The sequence below is a fragment of the Mirounga leonina genome, unplaced genomic scaffold (genome assembly GCF_011800145.1).
Source record: "Mirounga leonina isolate KUSES-001 unplaced genomic scaffold, KU_Mleo_1.0 Mir_357, whole genome shotgun sequence".
NCBI lineage: Eukaryota > Metazoa > Chordata > Mammalia > Carnivora > Phocidae > Mirounga > Mirounga leonina.
In genome coordinates this window covers 403,231-415,949 of record NW_023270702.1, presented here as the reverse complement: position 1 = coordinate 415,949, position 12,719 = coordinate 403,231, and the positions used below count along the sequence as shown (strand labels likewise).

Below are 12,719 nucleotides of genomic sequence, written 5' to 3'. Positions count from 1 at the left end.
TGTTCTTTAATAGAATCCCTAAGTTATTCAGAGTACTTAAGTTGATAACTTTTATGAGTTGCTTAGCTGAATTATGTAACATAATACTCATTATATTAAACTTCGTAAGTGTTGCTTTAGTGAGGTAACAGATCACCAGCAAACACTTAGATGCTGTATGTTTTTGTTTTTTGTTTTACCTATACACAGGGGATTTTTTCTGAAGAAAGCCATGTTATCTCGTGTTAGCAGGGTTATGCAAACAAGTAGCTCGGTGACAATTTGGCTCAATGGGAGAACCCATGCAATAATACTGCATCCATTGCATAAGTAAGAGCTAGCTTACAATAAGACTGAAGAAAAAGTGTATAACTTTGTAAAGCTAATATTCTGTGTAACTAAACACTGTTTTTGAATTGAAATATATTGAAAATTTATTGAGAAGTGTCTTGGATCTAATTTGAAGTTTTTAATTTCTCATTGAAAAAAGAGCCCATCTTTTATTTTAAAAACTTACAAGATAATTGTAAAAGCATTAACTGGGTCATCATTCTGTTTATCAGTTAGGAACACTTCTGTACAAGTATAAGTCATTTGAATTATGGGGATTTGATTAGGATTTGATTTAAGCTGTTCTTGAAATGAAATCATTTTGCTAAACTTATAAAATAAATAATCCTTTGTCTAAGGAATAAATATTTCCCTAAACACCAATTAAATCTGGAGTCTATTTAAATGATCAGCTATAACATGCAAAAAAGATGGAACGCCTGGGTGGCTCAGCTGGTTAAGCGTCTGCTTTTGGCCAACGTCATGATCCCAGGGTCCTGGGATCGAGTGCTGCATCGGGCTCCTTGCTTGGCAGGGAGTCTGTTTCTCCCTCTGCCTCTGCCCCTTTCCCTGTTTGTGTTCTCTTTCTCTCTCTCTGACAAATAAATGAATAAAATCTTAAAAAAAAAAAATGCAAAAAAGAATTGAAAGAGGACCTTCCTGCCCTATCCGCTATGCTTTCATTCACGTAAAGGAAGACATAGGGGCTGAACTGATGTACTTCTCCATTGTTGAGCTTGAAGTCAGTCTTTCTGGACTGGTTGTACGATATTTCCTTCCGGGGTAGGTAATGGGTTACCTCTTTTTAATTTATTTTCTTTTTTATCTCTTTTAAAATAATTCTTTGGTGAAGATGGAGAAGAAGGTTTGAATCTTTCAGTAAGGAGTGAACTGTAGAAACTATGACAAATGCATTTAATTGGTGAAGGAATGATGAATAAAAATATGAATTAAAATAAATATATGAATGGTAATTTTTGATTCAGGTGTGAAAAATTAGGTAAATGAGTATATTTGGAGCATTACTTGAAATATATAGTGGTCTTCAGCTGGTGCATTGGTGATGTCAACTTTATACCTCTCTGCTGGCTTCCCCGTCTTTGTGACAATTCTTAGCTTTATGACCCATCTCTAGAGGATTGTGAATTCCAACCTCTAACTTCCCTACACTACCCAACAGTCCTCTCTTGGGCTGCCTTTTTCTATTGCCTAGCCTTTTGTGCTCAGGAAATCTTAACAAAACAATTTTGGAGGGTTAATCTGGTATATAATTATTCATCTTATGCATACAAACCAGGTAATAATGGCTTTAGGATTGTTTAGTGTTTTGTTTATCACTTCCTTTTGTTTTCTGCATTCAGGTACTATCTATCATATTCACAGCTCTATTCCTTGTCCTACAGTCTATTCTCCTCTATTCCAAACTGACTTTTGGTGCCAACTACATTTTTATTATAGCACTTACCACCTTTGACTTTTAGATCCTAACCATTTCTGCCCTTACACTGGACCTAGTCATCCATCTGTCCATTCATCATCCATCCATTCAACAGATACGGTGAACAGACATAATCCTTGCCTTCAAGAGGCCTGTAGTCTAGAAGAGTAGTCAGACCAGGGAGCTGCAAGTACACTGTGGTAATTGCTGGGAGAGGGCTGACGTCCAGGGGGCTTTGCGGGGGATATAAGAGGAACACCAAACCTAGTCTTGAGGAATTTGATTCCTTGAGAAAAGGAAAAGCTCAGTTGAGGTCTGAAGAAATTGTAGAAACTAACTAAGCAAGAAAGGAGGCAGAGAAAGCATGTTTGGGGCACCAAAACCAACGTTTGAAAATACCTACAAGACAAGAGTCTGTTTAAACACTGGAAAAGCAAACAGAAGAGAAGAGCTGGGTTACTCTGGTGTCTGAAGGACTCCTTTTCCTTGTTCTGATTCTGAGATAACAGGAATTTCAAGTCAGACAGACTGAGATTTGAATCCTTACTTGGGAGACCTTTCCTAATCATCCTATTTAGAAAGCTGGTCTCCCTGTCCATTCTCTCGTCTCCTTTGTCACTTTTAGTTTTCTCTACATATATATCACCGTATGATACACTTTTTATTTTACTTGTATAATTTGTTCATTGCTCATCCCTCTCCCAATTGTAAATTTAGTGTGAACAGGGTTGTTTGTTTTTTTTGACTGTTTTATTCACCATTACCATCTGAAACAGTGTCTAGCAGAAAGTAGATGATCTGTAAATTTTTGTTGAAGAAATAAATTTCAGTTTCCATCTATTACTTGGGACCTAACCATTTCCAGCCTCAATTTTCTCATTGGTTAGATGAGGAGTAAATGAGACAATTTGTATAAAATAACCAACATAATAAGATTCTGCAACTCTTTGTTGTGAAATCTTTGTAGACCAGATGTAGTTTGGAATTCAGAATTGTTCGTATTTTAGAAAGGTAATAAGGAGCATATATTATACATAACATAATAACACTTAATATCTGGAGAGCAGCCCATTACTTAATAGTAACATTTCTGCAGCAACATGCAGAAATATTCACACTTAAATGGGATAAATGAAAACTCTAGCAGCTTCACACCCATTCAGGTCAAATTTTGCCTCTAAAAGAGTTCAAGTCAGGTTTTTGCCGTCAAATTATAGAATAACTTTCATTTTGCAGAGCTTTATGGATATTGGAACATGGATATGTGATTGTGGACCTTGCCTGACACACAGTAGGTGTTCTATAAATGTCCCCTTTCCCTTTATCACATAGTTTCTAAACATATCTGGGAGAATGGGTCTCTGCAAAGGCAGGAATCACTAATATATCTTTTATTCACTAATATATCTCAAGTGCCCAGAGCACTGTCTGTGACATAATTGGTGCTCCATAAATATTGTTGATTAAATAAAGGAAATATCACATTTATGATTAATTGACTATTGACAGTTAATATTTATTAAGTATCTAAAGTAGAAAAATCCAATTTTAATTATTATTATTTTTTTAAAGATTTTATTTATTTATTTGACAGAGAGAGAGAGAGATAGTGAGAGAGGGAACACAAGCAGAGGGAGTGGGAGAGGGAGAAGCAGGCTTCCCATGGAGCAGGGAGCCTGATGTGGGGCTCGATCCCAGGACCCTGGGATCATTACCTGAGCCAAAGGCAGACGCCCAATGACTGAGCCACCTAGGTGCCCCCCAATTTTAATTATTATTACCATAAAGAAGACTGCATAACAGATTTTTATTGATATGTGATTATAAAAAAAATTCTATAATCTTAAACCTGTCTTTTTTTTTTTTTTAACTTTGTTCATTTAACAAATGTTGAACGTTTTCATTATAAAAAGAGAGCTAAGGCTCATTTATTCCAGAAATATTTACTGAGAATCTATCCTGTACCAAGCACTATCATGGCTTATAGTTTCAGTAGTAAAATAAGATCAATCTTGTCTCTTTCCTTTGAGAACTTTGAGTCACTGCAATTCTTCAGCTGCCGGTGAACAATTATGCCTTAGATCTTTTCTCCTGTTACTACCTTAAAACACTCACCCATGGAACACATCTAAGGTCATAAAGTACTCTACAGAAAATGTTGAAAATGTTACTGTATTTTAGTGAAGGAAAAGTATTAGGTTTTAGGAGAATATTAGCATTTAGAAGTATTAATGTTCTCTGCTCCATTCAGAGTATTTTTTTTTTTTCTTAATATACTTCAAAGACTCTGGGCTTAAATCCGTTAACATCTTTAATTAGCTATGTAAGTAATCTTTAAGAGCATGCTAATCATAATGAAAATTGGGTATAACAAGCGTTTTTGAGTCCTGTGATATATATTATTATGAGATTTTCTTTTTCTTAGACTGGCAGACAAGTTCTCGTTAGTATAGCGGAGCTGAGTTAACTTGCCTTGGCATTTAAGGTACTTGTAATTGTTTTACATGCACTAAACTGTTGCTTTGATATTTGGTAGGTCTACGTTATGTGACAACAAAAATCTTGGAATGCAATGCATATTAATTAATCTTTAGCTATGACATACTACGACATACTTGTGAAGAGTTCTGGAATTTCTTTGTGTACTTAAGAGTACTGTAAAATTGTTCTTGTCCTCATTTTAGTTTCAGTGTGTGCTCTGTCCTTCATCCATGATTGTTATGGGCTTTGCTTTACTTCTGTAGTTGTGATAAAAAGCACCAAGGACATTCTCATGGTCAACTCTCCTTAGACTGGAAAGAGGTTAAAAAATGGTCTGTGGTCAAAAAAGAGAATGAAGCAATAACCTTTAATGGGATAAGCTATCATTTGACACTGAGAAAACAATCCACAGACAGTTCTTTCTACTATTTTAATAAATAAAAAATGAGAGATATTACATGAAGTTCTTCCTTGAAATTTACATTATAACACACTCTTTTGTTCACAGCATAAACAAATGTAAAAATTACTATGAAGTACTTGGAGTTACCAAAGATGCTGGTGATGAAGATTTGAAAAAAGCTTATAGAAAGCTTGCTTTGAAGTTTCATCCAGACAAAAACCATGCACCTGGAGCAACAGATGCTTTTAAAAGTAAAGTAAACCTTTTAAAGCAATTGTACTAAGCTCTTTTTAGAATCCACTTTACAGTGTTTTAGAATATTAAATTCTGCCTTTAGACTGGTACATTTAGAAGCCAGCATAAGTAAGGTCCTCAAAATCCTTTAAAACTTTACTATTAATTATGCCAAGAGCCAAACAAATGCACTGTGGCTTCACAAAAGCAAAATGCCAGTTTTGGCAAAGTCCTAAGTAGCTTTTCTAGATAATCATGCATGCTTTCTAGTTTACCACACACTAGTAGTGTGGTGATTATACATGAGCTCCTAAACTAAAACAAAATATAGCTTTTGCAAGTTTTTAGGGTAATAGAGACTGTCCAGAATTGGGAAATTGCTTGGAATTTTCTGCTTGTGATCTTGTATTTCTGTTAACTGGCCAACTTTTGCATTTTCTTATATGTGGTTCTAACTAATGTGACTTTTTCTTTTTAAGAATTAGTTTCTTTGGGCACCTGGCTGGCTTAGTCAGTGGAGCATGCAGCTCTTGATCTTAGGGTCATGAGTTAGAGCCCCACATTGGATGTAGAGCTTACTTTAAAAAAAAAAAAAAAATCATTTTTTTTCCTTTTGCCTATTATTCATTTTTCTTCATTTTCTTTCTTAATATTATTTCAGGATTGGGCGGGTTTTGTTTTGCTTTGTTTTGTTTTTGCCAATTTAGTAAATACATGTCAGAGAGTTGATTTTTTATAATTTTGTATCTTATTACATATAATTTATTCATAATAGTTAATTTCTAATTCATAGGAAAATGCTTATATTTGTGATTGTTCCTTCTTTTGAATTTGGCACTTAGAGCCAACATACGATGTTTGCAGTGAAATGTTGGGGTCTTGGAATAACAGGAAGGAAATACTAATTTTTAAAATGCTCCAGGGCACCCGGGTGGCTCAGTCAGTTAGGCATCTGACTTTTGACTTCAGCTCAGCTCATGATTCAGGGTCCTGAGATGTAGCCCCGCATCTGGCTCTGCACTGGGTGTGAAACGTGCTTAAGATTCTCTCGGGCGCCTGGGTGGCTCAGTTGGTTAAGCGACTGCCTTCAGCTCAGGTCATGATCCTGGAGTCCCGGGATCGAGTCCCGCATCGGGCTCCCTGCTCAGCAGGGAGTCTGCTTCTCCCTCTGACCCTCTTCCCTCTCATGCTCTCTCTATCTCATTCTCTCTCAAATAAATAAATAAAATCTTTAAAAAAAAAAAAAGAGTATACTTATTAAAAAAAAAAAAAAAGATTCTCTCTCTCCCTCCCTCTTCCTCTGCCCCTCCCCACACCTCACGCACTCTTTTTCTCTAAAAAAAATAAAATGCTCCTAAAAGGTAGATGATTTCATTGGTCTTTCACAAAAAACTGTTTAAATTGTTTCCAAAACAGTTTTGTATCTTGAAGGAAGTTGCCAACTAAAATATATTCAGGCAATTATTAATATGTTTCAATAAAAGCAACTGCCAAAGTGGTGCTGGTGAAAGTAAAATATCACTGTGACAGTGAGAACCTTCTCTATTTGTTTCCTTAAGTTAAAAGCGGCATGGTGAAAGTACAAAAAATGTTTCTTTACTCAAAAACACTAATTTTAGCACATTCCCCCAAAAGTTAAAAAAAATTTTTTTACATTATGAATTAAAATCATTTAATTTAAAATTGTTGGTGTTTTTAAATAGTGAAAAACATTTCGGCAGTGAGATTTTGCGTATTTGTGATTTGCTAAGTGATTTTGGTATTAATTCTCCATTAATGTTAAAAATGCTAAACTGCTTTCTCTGACTTCTGTATTGAAGTCATTTAGCATTATTAGTCTTGGAATAACAGTAAGTGGACTTCCTAATATTTTTACATCCTATGTATTTTGAAGAGGGGAGCAGCATAAATGTCAGCCCAGCTAGACATTCAGACGGGGCTTTACAAAGGTGATTACACTTTGATGTGGTACATTTCAGAGTGTAATGCTCTACTTTGCACACTAGCAACTTAATATTTATCAACATGCTGGGAGGTGGTTCATCTCTAGAGAAGAGGCTCACATTATTCAATACACAGGAGGTTATCTGTAAATCAGAATGCCAATTTATTAATCCCAAAGAGGATCAGAATAGGGAGTTGGTTGATGAGCCCATTTTTCATTGGGTGGAAACTACATAGAAAACTAGATTGTAATCCACAGATGCTCGGTGAGCAAAGGTAGTTAATTAGAAAATATTACAGTTAGTGTCATCATTCAGAAATGGCAGGTTTCATTTATTCAGCACACAGGGTCTTTTCTTTATCTTTTGAATCATTTTATTTTTAACCAGTTGATCCTAACATCTGTTTTTGGGATACTAAGCTGTTTATTTTAAGCAAATACTATACTTTTTTTCTTTTGTATGAAAATTAAGTATAGCTTGATTGCTCTGTAACTACCAAAACACTTTTTACAGAAGATGGAAACCATTTGCTTTTTATTTCCCCCAAGAATAGAAAAAGAGGAGGTAATTGGTTTAAGGAATTAAATTAGATAGAAGAGATATTTTCATTTGTGCGTGTGTTTGTTTTGTTTTGTTCTTTAAATAAGCTCAGTGTCCAAAGTGGAGCTTGAACTCACAGTCAAGAGTCATATGAAAACAAAAAAATTGCTGAGCCAGCCAGGTGTCCTTTCATTTATGTGTTTTGTAAAGATTTAAAAATTAAAAGTTTGCTATCAAGGAGGATAGGCTAAATGAACTCTTAAGTTCATGTGGCTGCTTGCTCTTTAAAATTAAGGTTGTAACTCAAGTTTCTCAAAGCAGGGAATATTTTATTTACATCTAGAGAGTGACTTGCACAGTATATATGAACATGCTTTTAAAAAATATTTGAATGAAATGGATCCCTTTCCTTCCGTCTGACATGGATGTCTTCAAAATATACCTGGTCTCCTTTATCTTCAAAGACAAATACTTCAAAGTATTTCAGAGACCCTTTGAAGAGTACGTGTGCCTATTGACATACACATGAGAGTAATAAGGGGTGTGGTTTAGATGTTTTTGTGTTTACTTGATAAATAATAATGGATCAGATGCTATTACCTGTGTTAGGTCTGGTAGTTCAATATTCTTAACATCTGGGCTAGTTTTTGTAGAGAAATACAACAAGAGCATATGAGATATCCTCTTACTCAAAGAATTTGTAATTCATTAAGAAGAAGGTATCACACAGAATATTTGGAATAATAGTAATACCTAACATTTGACAAACATTTTATAGTTTTTCATTCCTATTTTTTCATTTAATGCTTATTAAAAATCTTATGAAGTAGTCAGGGGACTAGTGTCATCCGCCTTTACCCAGTAAGAAAAGTGAGGCTCAGAGAGATTAACTGATTTACCCAAGATCTCCCAGAAGACTGAATATAATTAAATACCAAAACATTGAATAAAGATGTTGGAAGAAAAGTCAGAAAGATAAAGTACATTATAATCAGAGTAATTAGAGAAGCCTTCATATAATAGGTGAGAATTAAGAGTTTTCTGGACATGAGTATGATTAGAGAAAAGAGAAAATGGCAGAAATTTGGGTATGAGAATGAGGCAAGTGATTTAAGAATCAGTGAGGACTTCCACTTTCAGGAAGATGGAATAGATGTACTTTTCCCTATTCCTTGCATAAAATATAATTGAATAGTATGTATAAAACAAAACAAACATTAAAAAAAAAACTTTGAAAGGTGGAAAGAAGAAGGTAGATGAGCTAGGGGCCTTGGGACCCAAAGAACTACATGGCAGTAAGTTGCTTGGGTTTTCCTTTTGTTTTTTATATCTTAGATTAGGTGCTGGAGAAGCAGACAACCCAGAAATACCAATAAGCACTGATAAACAATCCCCAAGAAAAGCCTACTTGCTCTAGCTAAACCCCCAGGAAGGGGATAACATAGTAAGACAGAAAATTTTTAAGCAATAACCATCCAATATAGCCAAATATCAAAGAAAAAACTGTGGTCCCATCCCACCCACACCCACATCAGCAAAGGCTGAATAAAGAACATAGCCTGTCACCCTCTCTGGGCTGCAGTAAGATGCTTTGACATGCCTGCCCTCTTTACTGGGGCTGTAACAGAGATGACCAAGTAGGGAGCAGGTACTTCTGCTTGACAGTAACAAGGTGTCCCTTTCCCTCCCCACTGGGGAAGTGTCATAAGTAGCCTAGTGGAGAATTAGGACTTTTACCACCATTTAGAGGTAAACAAAGCCATATCCTTGTGGTGTCAGCGAAGCTTCCTGGGGGGCAGTAATGCAGCACCCCTACCTACTCTTTCCAGCCACAGAGATGTCATTGGAGACTTGATGGGAGACTAGGAATCTCATCTTTGCTCAGCAGTAATGAGGAGCTCCTCCTTTCAGATGTCATCAGAGGCCAAGGGGGAAACCTGAACTTTTATTCCCATCTGGAAGTAACAAGGTGGTATTTCCTCTTCCTGTACCAGAATAATGTCAGAGGAGGACAATTAAAAACAGGAGTTTTAGATAGGTCCAGAGTCTCATAAGATAATAGCTCAAATGACCACATTTCAGTAGAAAATCACTTGCATACTGAGAACGAGGAAAACCTCAAACTAAATATAAAAAGTCATAGATGTCTACATGGAAATGACAGAGAAGTTAGAAGTGTCTAACAAAGATTTTAAAGCATCCATCATAAAAATGCTTCAATGAGCAATTACAAATATGCTTTAAGTAAATTTTGAAAAATAAGAGTCTCAGGGGACACCTGGGTGGCTCAGTCAGTTAGGCAGCTGCCTTTGGCTCAGGTCATGATCCCAGGGTCCTGGGATTGAGTCCCACATCGGGCTCCCTGCTCAGTGGGGAGTTTGCTTCTCCCTCTGCCTGCCGCTTCCCCTGCTTATGCTCTTTCTCTCTCTCTCTCTGACAAATAAATAAATAAAATCTTAAAAAAAAAGAAAAAGAAGAGTCTCAGTAATGAAATAGAAAATCTGAGCAAATAAAAGGTATAAAGAATCAAATGGAAATTTTACAACTTAAAAATACAAAAACCAAAATAAAATCTAGCAATGAATGGAATAAACAGGAAAATGACAGAGGAAAGAATCAGTGTGCTGGAAAATAGAAAAATAGACATCTAATCTGAACAGCTCCAGGGACAAGTGGGACTATGACAAGATTTAATGTTTATATCATTAAGGTCTTAGAAGGAGAGGAAGAAGAGAGCATAGCTGAAAAAGTATGCAAAAATAAATAAGTAAATAAAGATTGAATACTTCCTATACTTGGTAAAAGAAATAAGCTTACATAATTCAAGAAGTTGAATGAACCCCAAATAGATAAACCCCAAAAAATCCACACCAAGACACATCATAGTGAAACTTCTGAAAACTAAAGACAAAAAGAAAATTTTGAAAGAAGCAAAAGAGAAATGACACCTTACCTACTGGGGAAAAACAATTCAAATGACAGTGAATTTCACATTAGAGACCATGCAGGCCAGGAGACAGTGGCCCATTTTTCAAATACCTTTTGAAAGAAAAGAACTTTTGCCCAGAATTGTATACCCAGCAAAAACATCCTTTGGGAATGAAGGGGAAATCCAGACATTTTCAGATGAAGGAAAAAAGAGAATTTGTTATTTGCACACGTACCCTAAAAGAATAGCTAAAGAAAGTTTTCTAGCCAAAATAAAACAATAAAAGAAGAAATCTTGAAATATGAAAAAGGAAGAAAGAACATGGTAAGCAAAAATATGGATAAATGCAATATACTTTGCTTCGCCTCTTGAATTTCTAAGTTGTTTGACATTTGAAGTAAAAATTTTAACATTGTCTGATATGGTTCTAAATGTATGCCAAGAAAATATATAAGACAATTATATTATAAATGAAGGATAAAAGAAAGTAAAAAAGTAAGGGTTTCACAGTACACTTGACTAGTAAAATGATGACAGCTGTAGCCTGTGATAAGTTGTGTATGTATAATATAATACCTAGAGCAACCACTAAAAAGTTGTACAAATACACCAGAAAACACTAGATAAACCAAAATGGAATTCTAAAAAATATGTTTAAGTAACTCACAGGAAGTCAGGAAAAAACAGAAAACAAAAAATAAAATGGCAGACATAAACCCTGACTTATCAGTAACTACATTAAATGTAAATGATCTAAATATGCCAATTAAAAGACAGATTGGCAGAGTGAATTAAAAAAACATGACTGTGTGTTATCTATAAGAAACTCACTTCATTTATAACAATATAGACAGGCTGAAGGTAAAGAGATGGAAAAAGATGTATCATGAAAACGTTAATCAAAAGAAAGCAAGAGTGGCTATACTAATATTAGATAAAGTAGACTTAGACTAAAAATGTTACCAGAGAAGGAATTATATTATGATGAAAGGGTCAATCCTTCAAGAAGACGTAACAATATACATGTGTTCACATCAAAAAACAGATGTAGGGGCGCCTGGGTGGCTCAGTTGGTTAAGCGACTGCCTTCGGCTCAGGTCATGATCCTGGAGTCCCGGGATTGAGTCCCGCATCGGGCTCCCCGCTCGGCGGAGAGTCTGCTTCTCCCTCTGACCCTCCTCCCTCTCATGCTCTCTCTATCTCATTCTCTCTCTCAAATAAATAAATAAAATCTTTAAAAAAAAAAAAACAAGATGTAAAATATGTAAATCAAAAACTGATAGAACTGAAGAAGAAATAGACAAATTCATAATTATAGTTAGAAACTTCAACACCTCTCTGTCAACAACTGATAGAAGAGCTTGACAAAAAATCAGCAAGAATATGGAAGAATTAAACATCATCACCCAACAAGATCTAATCAACATTTATAGAACACTCTATACAACAACAGGAGACTATAAATTATTTTCAAGTACTCACAGAGCATACACCAAGATAGATCATATCCTGGGTCATAAAGTAAACCTTCACTAAGTTAAAAGACTGAAGTCATGAAAAGTGTGTTCTCTGACCACAATGAAATCAAAGTAAAAATTAATGACAGAAAGATAATTGGAATATGTCTTATCACTTGGAAACTGGACAACAAACTTCTAAGAAATTTATGGGTCAAAGAAGTCTCAAGAAATGTTTAGAATAATTCACTAATCTGAATAAAAATGCAACATATCAAAATTTGAGGGGAGCAGCAAAAGCAATGTTGAGAGGAATCATATAACACTAAATGCATATATTAGAAAAGAGGAATGGGCTTAAGTCAGTCATCTAAGCACCTACCGTATAAGCCTAGAAAAAGAAGAGCAAAATAGACTCAAAGCAAGAGTTTACAGCCCTATAACTGTTAAGTAAATTAAATTAGTAATCAAGAAACTCCCAAAAAAAGAAGTCTCCAGGCTCAGATGTCTCTGCTAGAAAATCCTACTAAACTTTTAAAGAAAAATTAAAACTACTCCTATAGTCTCTTCTTGAAAATAAAAGGAAATATTCCCCAATCCATATTATAAAATAACTGTTACCCTGCTCTCAAAACCAGTCAAAGACACTACAAAAAAAGAAAACTATAGACCAGTCTTTCATGAAATAAACCCAAATATCCTTAACAGGATAATTAGAATTCAGTAATATATATATATATATATTATATAAGTTATACCCTTATATATAACTTATATATATATATAAGTTATACACCCTGACCAAGTAGAGTTTATTCCAAGGATGCAAAGCTGGTTCACTATTTGAATATCAGTCAGTGTGATCCACTATATTAATAGACTAAAGAAGAAAAATCTCATGATTGTATCCATCAATGCAGTAAAAGCATTTGAAAAATGTCACCATTCATTCATGATAAAACTAACAGGAAAAAAAAAAAAA

At 34.9% G+C, this 12,719-nt stretch overlaps 1 protein-coding gene across 3 annotated transcripts in view; it reads left to right on the top strand.

Annotated features, from left to right (window-relative positions):
• The window catches only part of DNAJB14 (DnaJ heat shock protein family (Hsp40) member B14), a 50,280-nt gene that overhangs the window by 18,782 nt on the left and 18,779 nt on the right, over positions 1–12,719 (top strand). For 2 of the 3 annotated variants that reach the window (XM_035030155.1, XM_035030156.1), the window contains exon 3: positions 4,737–4,882. In XM_035030155.1, coding sequence (XP_034886046.1) covers positions 4,737–4,882 — 146 coding nt within the window. Of the gene's footprint in view, positions 1–2,983; positions 3,039–4,172; positions 4,566–4,736; positions 4,883–12,719 lie in introns of those variants that run through there. The other variant, XM_035030157.1, reaches the window with a different exon arrangement.